This window comes from Rhinoderma darwinii, chromosome 2, assembly GCF_050947455.1.
Source record: "Rhinoderma darwinii isolate aRhiDar2 chromosome 2, aRhiDar2.hap1, whole genome shotgun sequence".
Taxonomy (NCBI): Eukaryota; Metazoa; Chordata; class Amphibia; order Anura; family Rhinodermatidae; genus Rhinoderma; species Rhinoderma darwinii.
Genome location: NC_134688.1, coordinates 109,239,709 through 109,263,236, shown reverse-complemented (window position 1 = coordinate 109,263,236; position 23,528 = coordinate 109,239,709). Strand labels below are relative to the sequence as shown.

The 23,528-nt window shown below is 41.3% G+C and overlaps 1 protein-coding gene across 1 annotated transcript in view; it reads right to left on the bottom strand.

The window, feature by feature from the left end:
- Positions 1-2,582: 2,582 nt before the first annotated feature.
- Positions 2,583-23,528, bottom strand: part of TIMELESS (timeless circadian regulator) — a 166,989-nt gene continuing 146,043 nt past the window's right edge. The window contains exons 26-32 of the mRNA XM_075852095.1: positions 22,906-23,024; positions 19,946-20,150; positions 19,156-19,219; positions 9,594-9,661; positions 8,926-8,983; positions 5,058-5,128; positions 2,583-2,917 (exon numbers count right to left, since the gene is read on the bottom strand). Coding sequence (XP_075708210.1) covers positions 2,814-2,917; positions 5,058-5,128; positions 8,926-8,983; positions 9,594-9,661; positions 19,156-19,219; positions 19,946-20,150; positions 22,906-23,024 — 689 coding nt within the window. The 3' untranslated portion in view covers positions 2,583-2,813. The remainder of the gene's footprint in view (positions 2,918-5,057; positions 5,129-8,925; positions 8,984-9,593; positions 9,662-19,155; positions 19,220-19,945; positions 20,151-22,905; positions 23,025-23,528) is intronic.

The window sequence follows — 23,528 nt, the reverse complement described above, 5'->3', positions numbered from 1 at the left end:
CACTAAAGAACCCAGACAAAAATCTAAAGCACTGCAGGCCTCACTCGCCTCAATTAAGGTCAATGTACAGCATTCCACAATAAAGGGCAAAAAATGGCATCCATGGGAAAGTACAAACCACGGATTACCAAAAAGAACAGACATCTCGCAATTGGCAAAGAAACATCTCGATCACCCCAAGACTTTTGGGAGAATATTGTGTGGATTGAGGAGTCAAAGATGCAACTTTTTGGAAGACATGGGTTTCGTTACATCTGGAGTAAAGCGAACACTCCATAAGAGCATCATATCAACATTTTGATGTTAGTGTGATGGTCTGGGGCTGCTTTGCTTCTGCAGGACCTAGACAGCTTGTCAAAAAATCGATGGAACAAAGAAATCTGCTCTCTATCAGAAAATCCTGAAGGAAAATGTCCACCCGTGAGTTCATGACCTAAAGCTCAGATGGGTTATGCAGCAGGACAATGATTCGAAGCACACAACCAAGTCCGCCTCTGAATGGCTCAAAAGAAACAGAATTTAGATTTTGGAGTGGCGAGTCAAAGTCCTAACATGAATCCCATTGAGATTCCCCCGGCAAGACCTTTAACAGGTAGTTTCTGCTCGAAAACCATACAATGTACCCAAATTAAAACAATTCTGAAAATATGAGTTGGCCAAAATTCATCCATAGCGAAGTAAAAGACTCATCGCAAGTTCTCAAACGTTTTGTTGTAGTTGTTGCTGCACGACCATTTATTAGGGATAGGGGACAATTACTTTTTCACATGGGAGATATGTTTTAAATAAATATCCTCAAAATAAATGATCATTTAAAAGTAGCATTTTATGTTCATTTGTGTTTTCTTCCTCTTAAAATAAAATTAGTAGTATGATCTGGAACATCTATATTTGCAAAAATAGAAGAAATCAGGTAAGGGACAAATACTTTGTCAAAACACTGTATACTGTATAAATATTTATTGGAAATCTTTTCTGTTCACATTGTGTGTAATCACATAGTGCGGTTTTAAAAATGAGGTGTGTCCGCCTTTTGTCTTCTCAATGTTCCTGTCCAGCAGATCAGTGGTCCTCCCAGGTTGTGCCATCATGGGTTTAAGAAAAACCATTACCAGTAAAAGTAAGACTTTTTCTATGGCTAGCTTCTCCACTTTTCTCCCAGTTCCAGTTTTTAAATACGCGTTCGTAAAAAGTGCCCAAACACTTGAGATGGAAATGTCACAAAAAGCACATCCATCAAATAAAGCGTCAGTCTTCCTGTGTGCTTTTAGTAAGCAGAAATAATGACACAAGATAAGTCAATGTCTGGTATTATACAATTCCCCTTTTTCAAGGTCTGTAATCATTGCTTGTGAAAATTCATTGACCAGTCAGGGGGAACAACTCTACTTTATATGACATTGTAATAAGCTATATGGGTAAAGCAGGGGTGGTGGGACAAAACAAAACCGAAAAAAATCAATATGTCTATAAATGGCTGTGTTGTTTTAGCAGTCACAATCTTTAAACTATATGTATCATAAAAAGTGTAAGGCCCTATTCACACGACAGGGTTTTCTGGCCGTGTGACGGCCGCAGTAGGAACAATAGATCCCAAATGGGGCTATTCACACGACCAATTTTTTGACGGCCTGGGAAACCCAATGCCATATTTTTGGCTGTTCCCCCGGCTCCCATAAAAGTCTATGGTGCTGGGTAATACACGGACATCACTGGAATGTGTTCCGAGTGACGGCCGTGTCTTCCATCGCTCGCTCTGTCTCCTCCTCCTCCTAGTGCATGTAAGGAAGAGTGTATTTGTTTTGCTCCCTGTAGGAGCGGAATCCCCAATCCCCGGCAACGCTGTGGTCGGGGATTCCGCTCCAGGAGACGTCCCTGACTTCACTATCCGTATACGGACACAGTGACGTCAGAGACTTCTGAAGCGCAATCCCCAGCGCTGTGGCCGGTGTTTCCGCACCAGGAGACGTCCCTGACTTCACTGTCCATACATGGACATTGAAATCAGGGACTTCTCCTGGAACAGTGGCGCCATCTAGAGAAACGTAGGGGGGGGCGCTACGTAAAAGGGTCCTATGTGGCATTACCTACGGGGGGGGGGGGGGGCTGTGGGGCACCACCTACAGGGGGGGGTCTGTGTGGCTCTACCTACAGGGGGGCTGTCACAGTATCTACAGAGGGCTGTGTGTGCCATTATCTACAGAGGGCAGTGTGTGCCAAAAAATTTATAAATGAAATTCATCCGTTTTTAAAAAACAGACCGGGAAAAAAACCGGATGCAAAACGGGTCAAAATCGGCCGTTAAAAACGGAAACACGGCCCGGAACGGATGCAAAACGGCCGAAAAAAACGGCCGACACTCGGACTCGGTCGGGTGAATAGAGCCCAATTATTGTAAAACTATATAAGATGCAATAAGGGTTTGCTTACAGATTACACATTAACAATGACACACACAATTTTATTGTCATATCCACTAAACATTTAACCTAGTTCAGAAAACAGTAGAATATTCCTTCATGGCAGAAGTGAATCAAACATGAATAGACTTTAAATGATATTCCAGCCATATAGAAAAAATCTAAATCTAAATACAAACCATTTATTTTTGAAAGCACATCCAATTGGCGTGGTCTTACAAGCAGTTCAAATAGGTTTGTACCTTAAATGTTATGGTGATTACAATAATAAGAATAATTAGAAAGACTTCCAGATAAAGCTTACTCATTACTCAATGCTACAATTAGCATGGATTTTAATGGAAAGTGCGTGTGGTTAGTAGAAAACATTGATTATCAATTACTCTAATAAAATTAATCTTCTTCTTCATCCTCAATGCGTAGACGTTTTTTCTTAGTTGGCAGAAGGTCTTCATTTTCTGAATCCGTGGCTGCCCCAGATGTACTTGGCTGTTCTTCTGAATAAAAATAAAAAAATCCTTTAGTACTTTTTTACTCAGAAGTTTAACATAGAAAGAGATAATATACTAATAAAAGATTTTTTTTTCTTCCAAGGCCTCAAAGCGCTCTACATAAAATGTAAGAAATTAACTCAAAATAGTATAAACAACCCCCCCCCCCAAAACAAAAAGGCTTAATGATCTACTAGATGTAATTCAAAGAAGGGCATTTTATGTACAATAAAAACGTAAAAGCTGTTTTTTCCGCTTTAGTCTTTCCTATGCATCTTCCAAATGAAGTATTTTAATTTTTCTGTTTAGCGATTGCCATATGAGGGCTTGTTTTTTTGCAAGACGAGCTGTCGTTTTTCACGGCACCATGTCCTGTACCATTTAATGTACTGGGAAACATTTCTTTAATAGACGGACTGGGATAAAAAACAAAAAACTGATTCCTCCATTATTTTTTACTTTCGTTTTTACAACATTAATTTTGCGGTAAAAAACAACATGTGAACGTTGTTCTGCAGGTCTATATGAATAGGGCGATACAAAATGTATATTGTTTTTTATATTTTACTACTTCAACAAGAAAAAACTAATTGTTAAAAAAAATAAAAACAATTTTTTTTTGTATTGCCATATCTTTTATATTTTTCCATCGATTGAGCAGTATGAGGACTTGGTTTTTACGCCGCGAATCATAGTTTTTATTAGTACCATTTGGGGTACATAAGACTTTTTGATCACTTTTCATAAAAATATTTTTGTGGGAGACAAGGTAACAAAAAAACAAACAAAGTGTTTCTAACGGTTTGTTTTTTTATGGCATTCACCATGCGTGTTAAATGTCATATTGAAATAGTTCAGACGTTTATTTAAGGACGCGGCGATACCAGTTATGTTTATTCATATTGCTTTTGGGCAAAAATGGGAAAGGTTTTATTTGACCCCCAAATATATTTTTATATATATATATATATATATATATATATATATATATATATATATATATATATATATATATATAAATAAATAATCTAAAAACTTTATTTCAATGTTTACTCTTTTTTTTATTAGTCCCCATAGGGGATTTGAACAAGTGCTTGTTCGATCGCTTGCACAACATACTGCAATACTAATGCATTGCACTATATCTGTTTTTTTACCGGCTCCTATAGGAGCATGAAGATGGAAGACAAGAGGCCTCATTAAAACCCCGGGCTGCTATTACAACCATCGGCACTCCAAGATTGCATCGCACGGGGAAGTGGACTTATAGGCTGCGGTCGATATGGACTGCGGCATCTAAGGGGTTAAGCGAGCAGGAACATAATAAATCACTGTACAAATTGCATGTGTAAGGGCACACAAAGTCCATAGCACGCCTTAGGCACTCTGTGAGCACCATTTGGTGTCTCCGTATGGCATCATACAAAGGTATTCAAATGGAACAGGACATACCTCTCAGATTAAGTACAAGTCCAATAGAAAAAAACAAAACCGGTGTGCCTCCGTATGAAATTGGAGGCATACAGAGGTATAGTATGGGCTCATACTTCTAAAGTGTAAAACCTGTATGGAGCTTTAACACAACTACGTGCATGAGGCCTTGTGTTGTCTGTTGTCGGTCAAGTTTCTGGCGATTAGTGTAGCATGCTGTACTATTGTATCAAGAAAAAAAATACGGATGCCACAATGCCAAAAAAAGAAATTAGTAGATAGTTAAATAAAACTACTGGGACAAATAATTGCCTAAAATTTGATGAAATCCAAGAAATAGTTTACATAAGTGAAAATCCATGCAAATCGGTTTCAAATAACAGTCCTTAGTCTGTTGCAGTGTATGCTAATCAGCCACAAAATGAGCGGACACCGTACTGGCATACACTCACTTTCAGTGGCGCTCTATTAACAAGGTAAAATCAATCACAAAGAGAACAATCTTCTCCCATAGAGATAAAACCACGATACATCAAGATACAAGTTTCCAGTGATGTTGTCTCGATGAGGACATTCAGCAATACCTTTTATAAAGTTGTTGTTGATGACAAAAGATGAATTTTGTAAGTTTGGTGTAAAGAAAAGTTAAAGTTGTGTAACATCTGAAGAACAGTAATAGTTTAATGCATGGTATTTGTATATTGACTCCACAAACCTTGGTCATTGCTTAGTGGCTCCTCATCATCACTATCTGCTAGTCGCCTTCTTTTCGCAGCTACTTTTGATCTATACAGGTAATTAAAAAGTGTTTAAGATTTATACACCAAATAGCGACTATCTAACATTGTGTTTATTAGAACTGAATAGACTTCAAATTTCAGTTTACCCATTTTTAGGTTGGGAATACGAGGCAGACTTATATACCTTGTCTCCCGGAAATGGCTGAGATCACGCAGCAAATCTATGATGTCAGAAGATGCATTTGTGAAGAGAGTGGATGCAGCCAGATTAATAGCCCCTTTTCCTGGCCCTAGCTATGGCTATTCGTTGAACACTCTGGTTTAAATGCTGTCAACCGACGAAGCTTCTAAGGGTATGTGCACACGCTAGCTTCCTTTTACGTCTGAAAAGACAGACTGTTTTCAGGAGAAAACAGCTGCGTCGTTTCAGACGTAACAGCTCCTCCTCGCATTATGCGAGGCGTCTTTGACGCCCGTAATCTTGAGCTGTTCTTCATTGACTTTAATGAAAAATGGCTCAAAACACGTTTCAAAGAAGTGCCCTGCACTTCTTTGACGAGGCAGTCGTTTTACGCGTCATCGTTTGACAGCTGTCAAACGACGACACGTAAATTACAGGTCGTCGGCACAGAACGTCGGCAAACCCATTCAAATGAATGGGCAGATGTTTGCCGACGTATTGTAGCCGTATTTTCAGGCGTAAATCGAGGCATAATACGCCTCGTTTATGCCTGAAAATAGGTCGTGTGAACCCAGCCTAAGACTCCTAACAGATCTTCCCTTTGCAGGTACTCATCTCTTTGGCAGCTGCTTAGACAAGACTAGCTCAGAGGCCACTGGTGGAAAAAGCTCCCACCTGCCTCCGAACAGCTTGGCCCATTCATGTCCTCCTAAAAGTGTAAGAATCTTTTTCGTTCCTTTCTCAAGCCCGCATCCTGCTTACCGCGAGCAAATCATGCAAGATGAGTTAGAAACCCTCTTTTAATCTGCACCCCACCTGGTGCTCCAGACCTCAGGCAACCAAGTCTACTTCAAACAAATAAAGTTCCACATGAAGGGCAGTCCCCACCCAAGTACACTCGATTAGGGGGGCCTACTCCTCTTTCAGGACGTCCGGATTTCAACTGAGTAGTTTCTTCCAGTCCATACCCTGGTTATCTCCTACCAAAGCTTTAGTCTATTTTTCCAGCAGTACAGACACTAATACCTCGGAAGGTGATGGTACTGGTTCCTCCACAAGAATGTTACTAGGTTTTAATTCAAATATTTTCATGGTCCCGAAAAAGGAAGAAGGATCGGTGTGTCCAAATCTCGACTTAAAGTGTCTCAAATGGTATGTCAAGCTCCGGTGTTTTTGGACGGAATCCCTGCGGTTTATTATTGAGTCACTGGAACAAGAAGAGTTCCTATCCTCGGTGGATGTAAAAGGATGCATACCTGCACATCTCCATCTGTAATTCACATTGATTCCTTCGATTTGCTGTCCAGTCAAACTACTATTCAACTTGTGGCTCTGCCATTTAGGGTAGAGACAGCCCCAAGGGACTTCATGAAGGTTCTATCCCTCTAGCCCTTCTTTATTCTAACAAAATCATGATTACAGCTCCATTCAAATAAGTCAACTTGGAGAACCTACAGATCACCCTGGACACTATGGAGCTATGATCGCAGATGCGATGACGCGTCACGTAGTTGGTTGTGGAGTAACGTGAACGTGGTTTCTTAGTGACGGCGACGCCATCATGACGTATACCGCGGTGCATGGGCAGTAGGGATAGTTAAACGCCGTAACATTATGTGTTTATTTTTATGTGATCTAGCTGTTCTTTTAAATAGTGAGCCCGGATTTCCATCTACCAGGTCTTGTAAGTGATTATATCTATTATTAATCCAATATCTATAGGTATAATGGTCTATTTTTGTCTAAATTGTTTTGCACGTAAATTTGCTACGGTGATGTCATTTCCCCTATATAAACTGTATGAGGCACGGTGCTTATTGCTTGAGAAAGACCAACACTAGGGTCAAAATGTCGCTGTTTATTACGGTGGAATAAAAGTTTTCGATACTTTGAAAATACGTGTGCTGCGGTCTCTCTATTTTCTGTACCTAGACAACTTTTCCTGCTTTGGCTGGATAATCAACCAATTCAATTCGTCGTTTTTTAGTGACTTTTCTGGGTATGTTTCGGCAATACTCAGGCCAGGATCAGGATTCCTCCAGGGAAGCTTCATTCTCATCATCAGAGTATACGGTCTCTCAGAGGGCACCAGCCTTTTTCCATTAATGGAGGTGATCCCATAAAGAGTTTTACACGTCACCCCTTAAGCATGTAGTACGAGCTAGTCCATAATTTTGCATGATCACGTTGTCTTCCTTCCCTTGTTGGTCTGTCGCTCCATTCAGGAGTGGTTCTCTTCTCATGTGCACGGCCACTCCATTCACTGTCTATGGCACTGCTGGAGATAGCAGAGTACACTCCTCGGCTATCTCCGGCAGTGCCATAGAGAATGAATGGAGCATCAGGGGGCATGCGCGACCTGCCGCTCCATTCATTCGGAGGGACGGTACCCTGTTCTTGTGATCAGTGGGGGTATCAGCGGTCGGACCCACACCGATCAGTCTGTTCTCACCTATCCTGTGGTTAGGGGGAAATCTTAAATCTTGGGCCAACCCAACAATCCTACTGCTAACCTATAGATAAATGGGAACTTAATTTGGTCCTCGTGGCCATGAAGACTTCTACTTTTCAGTTGAATGACTACATTTCTATTCATTGTCTTTCGTGGAAGGAGGCTTTTTTTGGTGGCAATAACCTCCATTAGGCGAGTCTCAGAATTGGCAGCCCATTCGTGCAAACCTTTTTTGTTCGTCTGCCAAGACAAGTCAGTGCTCCGTCATTTCTTTTGTTGTTGCAAAAAGTAGTGTCTGTTTTTAGTATTAAGAATTGACCTCTCCCTGACCTCTTAATTTTGCAGATTGGATTCTCTATATGAAATCCCAGATGGTCCCAGGTAGGGTATGGCGGCATCCATGCTTACCATTTTCCTGGATTTGCTTGCTATTGTTGATGCATATCGATCAAAAGGCAAAAAAAACTTTTTTAGGGTGACGACCTATTCCACTTAAGCAGTTGCCGTCTCATAGGCGGTGTTGAACAGAGCTTCGGCTCTGCACATGTGCTAGGCTGCTACATGGTCTTTGCTTGACACCTTTCCTAAGTTCTACAGGGTTTATACTTTAACATCATCTGACATCGCTCTTGGTGGCAGGGTTCTGCAGAAAGCAGTTCTCTGACCACACAGTACATGTTTCTTCGAACACTTTGGGACTGTATTGGAACGTACCCCAAGGGCATCTGTTTCCCCCACAATGATACGGACTAGAAAATTGGATTTTTGTATTCTTCGTAAAATCTCTTTTTTGTCATGTTTCATTTAACACTCTAGGTGTTCAGACTGGTTTTTCCTGTTTTAAGGGTCGTTACTCTTGGTTCTTATATTGTTATGCAGTTTATAAATATCCTTTTTATGATACAATACTATGTTATGACATCTCCTTTTAATTATGCACTAAACTGGTTTAGCTCAGTCTTAGCTGGAAGGGTATAGCTGGTGGAAGGAGCTAATATTTTTCTACTTAGTGTCACACCTAGTGGCAGCAGCTCTACCCAGGGTTGTCTTTGTCTCTACCCAGGTGACAAGAAAGGGATTTTACAGTTAGTAACGGCTAACGTCATAATGGGTAAAACTCAGTACAGACCAAGAAATGCCTGTATTATGGTTAATAAAAATCGAAAAAGTGTGCAAAAAGAAGGTTGTCCAGGGATTAAGCGATTATTACCTTTCACTGCTAATTTTTGGGGGAATGTCTGGATTCTGCTCTTCAGTTTCTAGAACATCTGAAATATAAAAACCAAAGTTATGAAACACATGGGGCTGGAATTGGAAAGGTAATCTCCAATTAGACACTTGTTTCTTTCCAGACAGCTTTGTTTTTGTTAGCGGCTATTACATAACATAACAATTTAGAAATCATTTATATAGAATTTTGCTTAACAAACAAAACAAAAAAGCTCTTTTATACGGGTCGATGATCGGGCGAACACACACTGGTACAATTGCTTGTTACCGTTCATTGGTCCCGTGTAAACATAGCATTGATCAGTCGATGAACAAGCTAGTTTGTCAGTTAATCGGATCTTTTATGCTGCTAGAAAAACGTCTGTTTGTCGGCAGCACATCTTCCTGGGTAAACGGGTTGTGCTGCCAACAATATGTAAAGGGTATGGGGATGAATGATCGTATTAACCATCGTTCGTTCGTTCCCATACTTCTGATAATTACTCCATGTAAATAGAGGAAATGAGCGCCGATCGACATACTGTTATTGTCAATTGGCGCTGGTTAGTGGGCAGATCTGTCTGTGTAAAACCACCTTTATGTAAAATACACTGATTAATGCCACAGGGATATGAGAAGGTTACATTGTGACCAAGATCAGATACAAACCTTCATTTCCTTCCTGCTCTTCATCATCACTGTCAACAAACAGGCTCTTTTTAGATTGCTTTGTTCTCCTGGACAAGAAAAGAAAAAAAAATTAAACTAAAGCAGGATTTTTTGAGTACTTATTATTTACCATAAAATACTCTTCTCGTCCAGTTCATTGGGGTACACAGACTGTGGGTATATGCTGTTGCGCCTAGGAGGCTTGACACTAGCAATTCCAAATTTCCCTACAGGATATACCCCACCTACAGACACCGCTAATTCAGTCTGTCCGTAAGCAGTAGGAGAAGTGGAAACAAGGTAAGTAAAGTTAAGTCAAAATGATAGAATTACTTCAACGAACAACCATGAAAACGGTGTCTGGCCTTGGGCTGTCGGAGGAACAGGAGGCGCAGAAAGGGAAACACGTACAGGAGCCTGAAGCAGGTCCATGAGAGTGTCCACGGCGTAGGCCTCTGGATCCCGAGCTTCGGAGATGAAGATGGGAACCTTGCGAATGTACCTGGACACCAACAGTTCCACATCTGGCCTGCCACCAAATCTGGTCGAAGACCACCTGGTGGAGGGACCACTCCCCTGTATTAACTCGTTGGCGACTTAGGAAGTCCGTGACCCAGTTATCGACTCCTGGAATGTGTACTGCCAACAGAGTGGAAACATGATGTTTTGCCCAGGTGAGAATCTTTGCAGTCTCTGCAATCACTGATGCACTACGAACCCCACCTTGGCGATTGAGATAAGCCACAGTTGTGACACTGTCCACCCCTTAAGACTCTTATCAATGAAAAGGATTTGCCAGTTCAGCAGAAGGCAGAAGCGACCATGAGGAACGGCTGAGAAGGAGATACACCACCGAAGACTTCCACGGACAGCCAAAGGATGAGCCATTGATCCTAGGAGTCCAGAGAACGGTTCCACTGGGAGAGGATCGCCCACTGAAAAGGGTTTGGTGTGGAATAACACAAAGGGAATGGCCTTGATTAAGGCCACCATGGTTCCAAGGACCCTCATGCAAAGGAGAAAGGTCGGCTCAGCCATCCACAATGAGGCAATCCCTTTATGAAGGACAGATTACCTTTACTGGGAAGGGAACACCCTCAGTGAATCTGCTGGGAGGGGGACAGGAAAGACTTGGAGTGGTAGACAATCAGACACAAAATGTCCATAATGAAATAGAGCGCAGTCACGTTGTCCTCCCTGGTGGGAGACTTGATCAAAATGTTGATCTAGGTACGGGGTGGCCGACACCCCATTTTTCTAAAGGAGTGCCATCACCACAGACAGGATTTTTATGAAAACTCTCGAGGCTGTAGCCAGACCGAAAGGTAGAGCCACAAGCTGGTAATGGTGAGGTGGCACTGAGAAGCGCACAAAGCGCTGGTGGGACTAGCAAGAGAGACCTAGGGCTGGCCCTACCCTGTTCCTGGAGTATATGCGCTATCGTGGCCGCGTGACTGGCACACTTATAGAAGCTATATCTGTGTGCAATGATAATACTAAGCCCCCCCTCACGAATAGTAGGCGTGAGTGGATGTTCATCTGCATATTGCACCTGAGCAATCTCCCTCTATGTAGCATTGTGGTTTGTCTGCGTCCTGTTGGGAATTGGTGTGTGTACCTGCCCTTGTGAGGAAGTATGGCCTTTTCAGTGATTTTAACTATTAATATAGTTCTTTTCTCTGTGATTTCTAAATGCCAAGGCAGCAAGACTCCATGAAGAGGTCCTGTGTCTCCAGCAGTGTCTGTCTGACACACCGAGCAGGTCAGATAGGCCACGTCCCCAACTGCCGCGAATGGCTGCCAGCGGTCTTGTGCAACCAAAGGACAGAGGCTAAATCCCCATGACGGGATAGTGAAAAGTGCACTATTGGATGAGCGGTCCACCCTTCCTAACACACACTACCACAAGTTGAGGCTGCCGGCACTATCCAACAGAGAATGGCGCCGCCTATAGTAAAGAGTTAAAAATGGCGCCGCCGTACACAGACCTATTGGAAATAGCACTTGTTAAAATGTTAAAAAACAGAAAAATGAAGCGGCCAGTGGGCGGAGTCCAGGGGACCAGAGGTGCTCTTTAGGTTGGTGGGTGACAAAGGAGCGGACTCTTCTGCAATAGCATGAGTGTCTGCCTCCTACAGATACAAAGAGAAGACTGAAGTAGTTCAGTGTCTATAGGCAGGGTATATCCTGTATGAGAAGCCACAAGTTTGAATTCTTCGGGTTAAGCCTGCTAGTGGCAACAGCACATACCCACAGTATGTGTGCCTCAATTTAATAAATGAGAAAAGTAATAATAAACACCTTTGTAAATGCAGAAAAATTTAAAATTGGCTTATATGACCATGGCAATTGTATGTCTTGTTTGTGTCATTGTTTTAAGCTTTGTGTCATGAGAAGCAGACATGCCTGCGCTGCACGCTTGTTATTTTTCTTTATGAAGAAAAAGAACAGCTGTCACCTATGTCACTGTCCAGCTCTAGTTTACAGCCACTGAATTGTAGGAAAAAGGCAGGCTATCAATATGCATCCATGAGAATAGGGGTACAAGGTCTCAAGCGCAACACTCACTTTCAAGGGCTGATGCACACCAAAGGTTACCCCTGCTTGATATCAGGGAGTAGAAGACCAAGGAAATGTCTGGGCTCCTACATCAGGAAGTTCTGATTCATGGTGGCTCTATGGAGGCTTCACACTAGTTCACCTGTTGCTTTTCAGGTGATTCTCAGTCTCCCTTCTACTTCAGATCGAATGCAAAAGGTGACACTTGTGTGGGATTAGTTTCCCCTCAATTCTCTATGGTTAGTCTTCCAACACACACACACAGCACCCTACAACTTTTCTGCTGACTAGCGTTTTCTACCCTTTTGAATAGTATTTTGGTAACCTTAGCAGGGACATCGTTTGAGGTTCCTCTTCCTCCTGAAATGGAGTTTCCCCACCACATCAGTATCACTCCTGCCTGCATTTCTGAACATTTGCAGCAAGATACTTTGGTAATTGGAAGAGGTCATTGGAGTCGTCTGCAGATGGAATTACAAGTTCTTTGCTGACCTTGAGGACGCACTCGGGCAATTTTTTTTGCATATATCATGCGAACGCACTAGCAATGTTCTAGTAGTGGTCATTTGTTTCTTCCCAGCTCTTTTGCATCCATGTATTTTGAACGCTTTCATTATTTGCAGCTGTTTTATGTGATCTCATCTGAACACTAAAATGGACTATGCTCTCATGTGTAGATAGTAGGTCAGATTCTCATGTATGTCTGACTTCCTGTGAACTACAAGATTACATCATCACCTTTAAAATCCCTTCTGGCAGCTCTCATGACACCTCCCCTCCCCACCCAGCTCCACCCTACTTGTTCCTCTGTATCTCCCTCTATGCATTTAGGGCTGCTGAAGAGATTATTTCTTCCCTAAGAGCAGGAGTGCAGTGATACAATAGGTGAGCCCTACAATGATTAGCTGCTGATTTATAAAACTCCCATGACTCACACTAACTGTCCAAACTATCTGAGTGCAGAATCTCAAGTGTATTTCTAGGAGATGCTGCTCCTCTCTCCCGCTTTTTTTTTTTTTAAAGAGCTGAGAGAGAAAAATCTATCACTAAGAGGAGGCATAGGAGACAGGCTGAAGCTGCATCACGTAAGATACACTGAGACTGAAGCGCGAGGACAAAACTTCTGTCACTTGCTGCACTTGTATAGGACTGAAAACAGTAAGTGCAGTGTGAAGAGACTTCACCCTCTATGCAAAGGCACGATGGGAAACGTAGGCTGTATTGGAGGAAACGCATCAGTGAAGAAGAAGGAACTAAAATGGCAGACAACCCATAAATGACAGATCAACTAAAACAGGTATACACAAGAGCCTCTACATTATTCTTTAAAGGGGTTGTCTAGTCATAAGAAATTGATGGCCTATGCTCGGACGATCAGCTATTTTGAAGGAGCTGCGGCGCTCATTCCTAACCTACCCGTACTGTGAATCGCAGACACTTTTAGTAGCACTTCACAGTATTACAGCCTTCTCCCATTCACTGCAATGAGAGACGTCTATAATACTGTGAACTGCCGCTACAAAATGTGTTGGCGATTAACATTGCGAGCACAAAAGGAATTAAGGTGAAGCAGAGTTAATACGAGCGCTGCGGCCCCTTCAAAACAGCTGATCAGTGGGGGTGCCGGGAGTCAAAACCCAGCCGATCAGATATTGATGGTCTATGCCAGACATGGGCAAACTACGGCCCGCGGGCCACATACGGCCCGTTAGGCTTTTTAATCCGGCCCACCGAACTTATCCAAATTATAGTAAAAACCTCCTTTTTTTTCCCCTTTCCCTGCAATGCCCACGTTTTCCCAATAGATGGCCCACTCAAAACACATTGACCGTTGTTAATGTGGCGCGTATTTCTCTTTATTTCACTTTAATTTTCACTTCGTTTCACGTCACCATTAAGCCCTTCGGTTTTCAAAGAGTACAATATCAGCCGTCACTTTGCCACGAAGCATGCAAACTATGCTAGCAAGCAGTCAACACAAGAACGGGCGGCTACTGCTCAGAGGTTGGCAGCTAATTTACAGAGTCAACAGAACTTTTTTCTTGATAAATCACAGTGCGTATGTTATTTTAATCTATTTACATTTCCTCCTCCCAGTATCTGCGAAATAGTATGTAAATGCCATATCTTGCATATTCCTTGAGACAAATTTATTAACTGATAAGGGCTATTTTTCACATTTGAAAGACAGTTAATAAATTGGGTTGTAGTGTTCTTACTGTGCTATGAGGTTTGCACACACTACATTTAATGCTTTAGTATATCCGGCCCAAACACTCCCTCCAAATGCTCCTGGCCCGGCCCCTCTGTCAAATTTTAGAACCCATTGTGGCCCGCGAGTCAAAAAGTTTGCCCACCCCTGGTCTATGCAGAGGATAGGCCATCAATTTCTTTTGACTGGACAACCCTGTCAATTATTTAATTTAAAAATAAAATAAAAAATTTGAGTGCTTCTTTAAGCTGGCTATAAGCTTTACATATGTCTGGCAATCAAGGTCTTTCACTAGGGAGAAGGGAATAAGGCGCTGATAGAAACCTCGAAAATCTTACATGCCTAATTTCCGCTACCCATACCAATATCTGCTGTCGAGATAGTCGGGAGACCTCCATTGCATTGACATTAGATAGCAGGCTGATCCCACCAAAATTAACGGGTTGGGACGACTTCTATCTAATAGTGTACGGCCAGATTTAGGTTTTGCAAAGCAACACACAACACCACAAAAGTTTTGCTGGCTGCTTTTGGGAACATTTTTACTTTTATCTTAAAGATAACCTGTCACCTGCCCATAAATGTGCAGCATGTAATGGGCAGGGCTATACAAACCTTGTCTCACTATACATTTTTTTCCTATCTTTCTCCGTTATTTAGATATCTGTGCAGTTCTATTTGGTGCCCGATATTTAAATAACCCCCTGAACCCGGGTGCACGCTCTCATTTACACTTCAGCTGACAAGGACGACAAGACTGTGATCTCTCACTCATCATACATTAATACAGATCATACAGTCTTGTCGTCCTTGTCTGCCGAGAACTGAAGAGAGAGAGCCTGCGCGTGCATGCTGCAGGTTTGCACGCACACAGACGCTCTTCTCTCTTCAGCTTTTGCTGTAACACTGTTCGTAGCTGATTGGACAGTGTCGGAGCGATTTTACACGCCCCCTTGCCAATCACACCCCCCACTGACAGTTCAGAGGGTTATTTAAATATCGGGCGCCAAATCTAATAGCACCGATATCTAAATAACGAAGGATAGAAACATTTTTTTTAAATGCCCCAGGGTTTGTGCAGCCCTGCCTATTACATGCTGTACGTGTATGGTATGGGCAGGTGAAAGGATCTCTTTAACCCCTTCACACTCAGTGACGTACTATTCCGTCATGCTGACCGCACAATTTGCGCTCAGTCACGGAATAGTACATCAGGGGGAAAATGAATCGCTATTTTCCACCGGCGCGTTCACGAGCTGTGAAAGCTGCTGTTTCGGACAGCAGGCTATCACAGCTCAATACGACGGGACCTGTCACGATGGTCCCGCCTCCTCGATCGCCGCTATTGGTCAGTCAGTGACTAACTGTCCAATGGCGGTGATCGGTCTCTTCACTTTCTCTCCCTAACATCACATCCTGCTGCAACCGCCCTGAACGCCTCTGTTGGAGATAGCGAGGCGTTCAGAGTGGTTGTGAGGAGCGAGAAGAGCAAAGTGAAAAAAAAAGTAAAAAAAAACAAAAACTTTTTTTCTGCTTCCCCCCCTCCCCCATCCACTACCTACTCCTGTACCCTTCCTCCTTGTGTTCCCCCTACGTTCCATCACTGACCACTTCTTAGTCTTCAGGACCAATTTCTTGATCCTTGGGGATTCTTTTTTTCTTTTTAAAATATATAAAACAAAAAATATATAAAAATTAAAAAAAAATAATTTGTTTGTTTACACAATTTAACAGTTTCGTTTAGTATTAGAGTTCATGTCAGGGAACCGTCAAAAAGCATATTTCGGTATAGCGTCAGGGAATTTAGCGTCAGGAATCTGTCACCGTAGTTAGATCTAGCGTTAGGGGTCCATCACCGTAGATAGGTTTAGCGTCAGGGAAGCTCGAAATAACCTAGTTAGGTTTAGTGTCAGGGAATAGTCGCCGTAGTTAGATTTAGTCTCAGGGAAGTTCAAATAAAATCTAGTTAGGTTTAGTGTTAAGTACCCTCACCCTAGTTAGATTTAGTCTCCGGGAAGCCCACTCGTTCAATAAAAACACCAATTTTTTTGGCTAGTTTATGTAGCAGCCTATTGCTCCTAGTTAGGGAAACAAACAAACATGTCCCAACGGACATTTACTGCCGAAGAGGCATATTAATTTCTTGCCTCCGACACAGACTCGTCGGATGGGGAGACTGTTTTATTTATCCACCTCCTCATTCAGTAATGAAGAACCCCCTAGGAGACGCCCCAAAACCACCCCTACAGTTGAAACCCCCGAGCGAAATGACCCCACCGCAGTTGAAACCCCCGAGCGAAGTGACCCCATTTGGACACCCACACCAGACATTTATGAGCCCCAAATCCCAGAGTACACGGGCAGCCCAGGGATCAAATTTAATACGGCAGGGCTCAGTGAAATGGACGTTTCAAGTTCTTCTTCATTGATGACTTTATAGAGCTTATGGTCTCCCAGATAAATTTATATGCCCAACAGTATATTACTAAGAACCCCATATCATTTTATGCCCAATCCCACAGGTGGACCCCTGTAGACGCAGCAGAGTTGGGCAAGTTCTGGGGACTTCACTTGAACATGGGGCTTTGGAAAAAGCCGTCCATTAGGACCTACTGGAGCACGGACATCTTATACCACACCCCGATGTACCGTATGGCCATGTCCAGGATGCGTTATGAGGCAATACTTCGTTTCTTACATTATACGGATAATGAGCAGTGCCCACCCTGAGATGACCCCAGTTTTGACTGTTTGTATAAACTGAGACACCTATTAGCCCATTTCAGTGCCCGCTTTTCCCAAGCATACACCCCTGAGAAGTGTATTTCTGTTGATGAGTCCCTGGTACAGTTTAAAGGGAGGCTTAAATTCCACCAGTACCTGCTGAGTAAGAGGGCAAAGTATGGCGTGAAGATGTATAAGCTGTGCGAGAGTGCATCAGGGTATACGTACAAATTTAGGATATATGAAGGGAAGGACACCAGTATTCAGCCCCCAGAATGCCCCCTTTACTGAGAATTAATGCAAAAATTGTGTGGGATTTGGTGCACCCACTGCTGGACCAGGGTTACCACCTCTACCTGGATTATTTTTATACCAGCGTCCCACTCTTCAACTGCCTCGCTTCCAGAAGTACTGCGGCATGCGGCACTGCTAGAAGAAATCTGAGAGGCCTCCCTAAGACTCTGCTTGGGCAAACCCCAGAAGGGGTGAGAGTGGGGCACATTCTAGCAGCAACATATTGTGTGTCAAGTACAAGGACAAGAGAGATGTCCTTGTATTGACAACAATACATCGCCACACCAGTACCCATGTACCAGTACGAGGTACCAGTAGTGAGGCCCACAAACCAGACTGCATACTAGACTAGAATCTGTACATGGGAGGGGTGGACTTGTCAGATCAAGTTCTGTAGCCCTACATCGCCATGCGGAAATCGAGGTTGTGGTATAAGAAACTAGCCCTGCACATCATACAGATGGAATTGTATAATGTGTACGTGCTACGTCGATGTGCAGGCCAGAGGGGAACTTTCCTGGAATTTCAAGAGGTGGTTATCAAGAACCTAATCTTTAGGGACCAAGAAGGGGGGGGCACCCAGTACTTCTGGAAGCGAGGCCACACGCATCGTACCAGGGCAACACTTTCCAGGAGAAGTTCCCCAAACTGGCAAGAAGGGAAAAAGTCAAAAGAGGTGCAGTCTGCTATAAGAGGGGGATAAGGGAGGACACAATATATCAATGTGACACGTGTCCCGAAAAACCAGGGCTCTGTATGAAAAAGTGTTTAAAAATCAAGGGATGTATGATAAATATTAAATCTACCCCAGTTTTACTTACCCTGATGCACTCCGCACAGCTTATCCCCCTCATCTTTCCCCTCTGGGCCCTGCTGTTTGCCCCGGCAGCTGTTAACAGCCACTTGTAGGGTATTGCCGTACCCAGGATAACCCACATTACGGTTTATGGGGTGTATGTCTCCGGTGGCACATGCTGGGCACAATATATCTGACACTGAATTGGCATAGATCTATAGAAAATTGCAAATCTCACTCTGCACCATCTGCTGCACATTATCTTTTACACAATACCTGTGGGGTCAAAATGCTCACTACACCTCTAGATGAATGCCTTTAGGGGTGTAGTTTTTAAAACGGGGTGACTTCTCGGGGGTTTCAACTGTACTGGTACCTCAGGGGCTTCTGCATACATGACTTGGCACCATAAAATCCCCAGTAGGCCAAATGGTGTCCCTTTTCTTCTGAACCCTCCCATGGGCCCAAACGTCAGTTTAACACCAGAAATGGGGTATTGCCGCACTCAGGACAAATTGGACAACAAAATGGGGTATTTTATTCCCTGCTAAAATTTGACATTTTGAGCCCAAACTACATCTTACTGGAAAAAAATTACATTTTTTATAATTCATAGGTCAATTAAAATAAATTCTGTGAAAAAATTGTGGGGTCTAAATGGTCACAACAGCCATAAATGAATTCCTTGAGGGTTGTAGTTTCCAAAATGGGGTCACTTCTGGTGGGTTTCCACTGCTTTGATACCTCTGGGGCTCTGCAAATGCGACATGGCACCCGAAAACCAATCCAGCAAAATCTGGACTCCAACACATAGCGCTCCTTTCCTTCTGAGCCCTCCCGTGGGCCCAAACGGCAGTTTATCACCACAAATGGGGTATTGCCGCACTCAGGACAAATTGGCATTTGGCTAGCAACTTTCTTATGTGCATGGCCAGTTTTACTGCGGATCTGCTAATTCAGATGCATTACATTTTTACCTTTTACGTGGATTATGAGGCAATGTAGTCAAATCATCACACTGTGGCTTTAATTCACTTGGCTCTGGAATTCATTAAAAAAAAATTGGTTTGGTCAAAGAGTGTTTGCAATAGACTGAACTTTCTCTTAAGGGGTCTTGGTAAGGAATAGTCATTTATTTTGAAATTTTCAGTATTCAGTGGTTTATTGTTGCTGAACCACCCTTTACAGAACTGCATACAGCACAAAATGTACAACCTCAATACGACTATTAACTAGTTATATTTTATACAAAAGTAATACAACACTAGTTTGGTACTGTGTATCAGGCACATAGTAGAGATAGAAAAGTGAATAAAAAGTTGAATAAATCAGTGTCATTTGTATGGTACTTTAAAGTGTATAATATTCTAATACCTTACAATACACCAGATATATATTGACAGGATGTCTGTGATATAAATGTGACTCATGAATCTGAAATCCCTTCACGACTACCCATACGTGGTTATACAGTGGCCGTTTAGGGGCTTTATTCTGCAGCGCGGTCTTTACACTGCAGAATGGTGTCCGATTGGAGAATTGTACAGCCACAGAGTAGAATTTTTTTTACTGTTCCTGTCCCGTGTATACACATGCGTTATAAAAAAACAAGGAAATTATTATTATTATTTTAGGGTTCGTCTATGTGAATAAAAATAATTTTTTAAAGTTTAAAAAATGTGTCTCTACTTGACCTCAGTGGGTGCCATGTAATGCTTTATTTGTCCTGCAGAACAGGAAATGGTCTTTAAATTACAATCTACTTACCTATGGGAACGGTTGTTGGAGCCTTTTTTTTACGAGCAAGCAAAAGCGCACGCAATGCCTCAGCTTTCTGATCTAAATTAGGGCTCTGGTCATCAGACTCTGTGGGTGTCTCAGTTGCCTCTTCAGGAGAGGAGAGGACAAGAAAAGAGGCTAATTTACGTAGCTGCTCAGGGTTCAATTTTGCCGGAATGCGCCAAAATGATTCCTGCAAGAAAAATAACCCCACCAAAAAATAAATAAAATTACAGGAATCTCCGCTCTGGAATTACATTTTATAATATTCCTCAGTTTAATGTTAAGATAAAAAGTTGAGCCAGTTACTATATACTTTGCCTTACTGTCACTTTTTAATCACATGTTTTAATAGCTGTTCTGACCGAAAAGTAAATTCTAAATGCATGTTGCCCTAGAGCAGTGGATTGTGGGAACTCCGTTGAGCTACATAATTAACACTTTCCGTCACGCCATGTAAAATAATGACTGTTGGCATGTCGTGGTTATTGCTTATCATACGACAGATATTTATTCTTGGATGTGTCTGCAGATAGCATCCTATATAAATAGAGCTAGTTGTCAATTATTAAAAAGCAATCAATCAATGTCGCCCCCGCGACATGCTTTGCCCTAGATACGGCGTCTTCAGGGTTATACGGGGCAATGTCCCTATGGAAGACAACCACACTGTCTCTCCTACTGCCCTGTGCAAGGACGGATTGTGTTACTATAGCGTGAATTGTAAGTCACTTAACATTTGTTTGTGCTTAAATATAAACAAAAGTTATGTTTTATTAAGGGAATATAAATAATTACTCTAAGTAGAATAAGAAAAGGGTGTTTTGTTGCCATTGGCAATTTGTTAGAACCTCATCAACGGACACACCAATTTTAGACATTCTGTGTGACATGAACGCGTTTTGCATGGGCGTCAGCTGGCCCTATCTGCATTTGACTCTCTGCTAAAAAATTTCTGTACTTGGATGATTATCATTCATGAATAGTGTAGAGAGACTGCGGCAAAGAAAGGTAGTAACATTTATTTAATATTTTCAATAAATATTTATTGTATTTTAAAATATCAAATGACATGGTGAGGTTATATTTTTGACCAACGTGCTGGGACATTACAATAGAATGATACATAATAGCGGTGGTGTTTCTTTATAGAGCACAAAATTTTCAAGACATATGTATATGTGTGTGTGTATATATATATATATATATATATATATATATATATATATATATATATATATGTATATATAGTATCGATCTCACTTATTTAATCCCTCAGATGCGGCGCTCAATAGGAGGGAGGCATGGCCTAGCAGATGTTTTAAACGGACAGGCAGTAATACACTGCAATACAAAAGTATTGCAGTGTATTATAAAAGCAATCGTATGATGGCATATTAAAGTCCCCTAGTGGGACTAGTAAAAAAGTATAAAAAAAAGTTTAAGAAAGTTAAGAAAAAAAACAGGTGAAAAAAAAATATGAAAAACCCATTTTTTCCCCTTACAAAATGCAAAATACAAATATGTATTATTAAAAAACCGCAAAATAACGTAAAACAGTTACACATTTGGTATCGCCGCGTCCGTAACGACCCCAACTATAAAGCGATTACATTATTTACCACGCACGGTGAACGCCGTAAAAATAAAAAAAACAATGGAAAAATTGCTGTTCTCTGTGAATCCTGCCTTAAAAAATTTTTTTCTATAAAAAGTGATCAAAAATTCGCAGCTACTCCAAAATGGTATCAATAAAAACTACAAGTTGTCCTGCAAAAAAAAAAAAAAAAAAAGCCCTCCTACAGCTGCATCGGCGGAACAATAAAAACGTTACGGCTCTTCAAATATGGAGAAAAAACAACTGTTTTTACTGTGTAAAAGTAGTAAAACATACAAAATCTATAGAAATTTGGTATCGTTGAAATCATAACAACCCGCTGAATAAAGTTTGTGTTATTTATACCACACGGTAAACTGTGTAGATATAGGATTCCAAAAATTGTGGCAAAATTTCTGGGTTCTTTCTATCCCCCCCCAAAAAAAAGTTAATAAAAGTTAATCAATAAATTATATGTACCCCAAAATGGTGCTATTAAAAAATATAACTTGTCCCGCAAAAAACAAGACCTTATACAGCTATGTCGACACAAAAATAAAAAAGTTAGAGCTCTTCGAATGAGACCATGGAAAAAACAGCTTGGTCATGAAGGTTTAAAATAGGCTGGTCATTAAAGGGTTAATATATAGTCAGACCATGGTCCCCACCTGAAATCGAACGTTGCTAATTTACCATTTAATAACAATTGAGATTTTACAAAAGGTCATGATCTGTGACACTACTTTTTTTTAAATAAGATCAGCCTATACGAGTCTATACGAGTGGCTAAGTCTTGTACTGCAGCTCATATAATTTAAGTGAATGGGACGAGCGGCTATGCCTATGTAAATGATAATTAAGAGGTCACTTCACTGTACTGATTGGCAGGCAGGTCGGACTTATGGCCTATCCTATCTATAGGTTCTCAGTAGCTATCGATGTTACAGACCTGGAAAACCCCTTTTATTTTGTATATCCTCTCTATATTTTGCTTACGTTTCTTCAACATCCAGAATAACTCCAAAAATTGTCTTTCTACAAAATTGGCCCTAACAAATAGGAGTAACCCTGAAGAAGGAAAATATGAATAGTTAATATCAACAATTTATACATTTTCCACACAACATTGTAGAAAATGTTAAAGCAATAGGTGTAATACAGACTTAATAGAATATAAAGCCAATCAAAAATTAACAGAAACAAATCCGTAAACAAAAAGGTCTAAAATTTTAAAAAATAAAACACGATGGCCTCTACAATATAGAAAATCGTAATAAAAATAAATAAATATTCTTGTACACCTCCTTGAGCTGTAAATACGTTAACAAAAATAGTAAATCTTAACACTTGCCTGTTCATTTGCGGGAGGACGGATTCCCACCATTTTCAAAAGTTTTTGAAACATTTTGCTTTCCATGGCATCCTCATTGTCTTCAGTTAAAGGAACAAGAGGAACAGTGTGCGAGGAGCCTGTAATAGACACAAGATCTGCAATATTGGTATTATTTATAAAAAATTGGTATTTACGAAGTCATGGCATCTCATAAAAATTAACACCAACATAAGCTTTCATTATTCAGGAGAATATTCAGAGAATTCATAGGAACAGTTGATATTAATAAGAACACAGAAATGCAGATTAAATATATAGCAGTTTAACTACAGTAAGAAATAAAAATATATTATACATTTTTCTACATTATAAAGAAAATAGTTAGAAAAGGAAAAAAAACAAAAAAAAAACAAACACATATAAGGGTGCCTTAACGCAATGATTTGCTGATCTTGCGGTCGAAACATTTAGAATACCTGAAGATCTACAATTGAGATTTAGAAAGTGCTCATCAAAGAGTATTTACACATTGAGACGATCGTAAGCAACAGAGTCAAAATTGTTGAAATGTGCACATTATTGAAGCGTGTAGCGGGTAAATTGAAACATGTCTCGAGTTTGATGATCGCACAGTCATCACC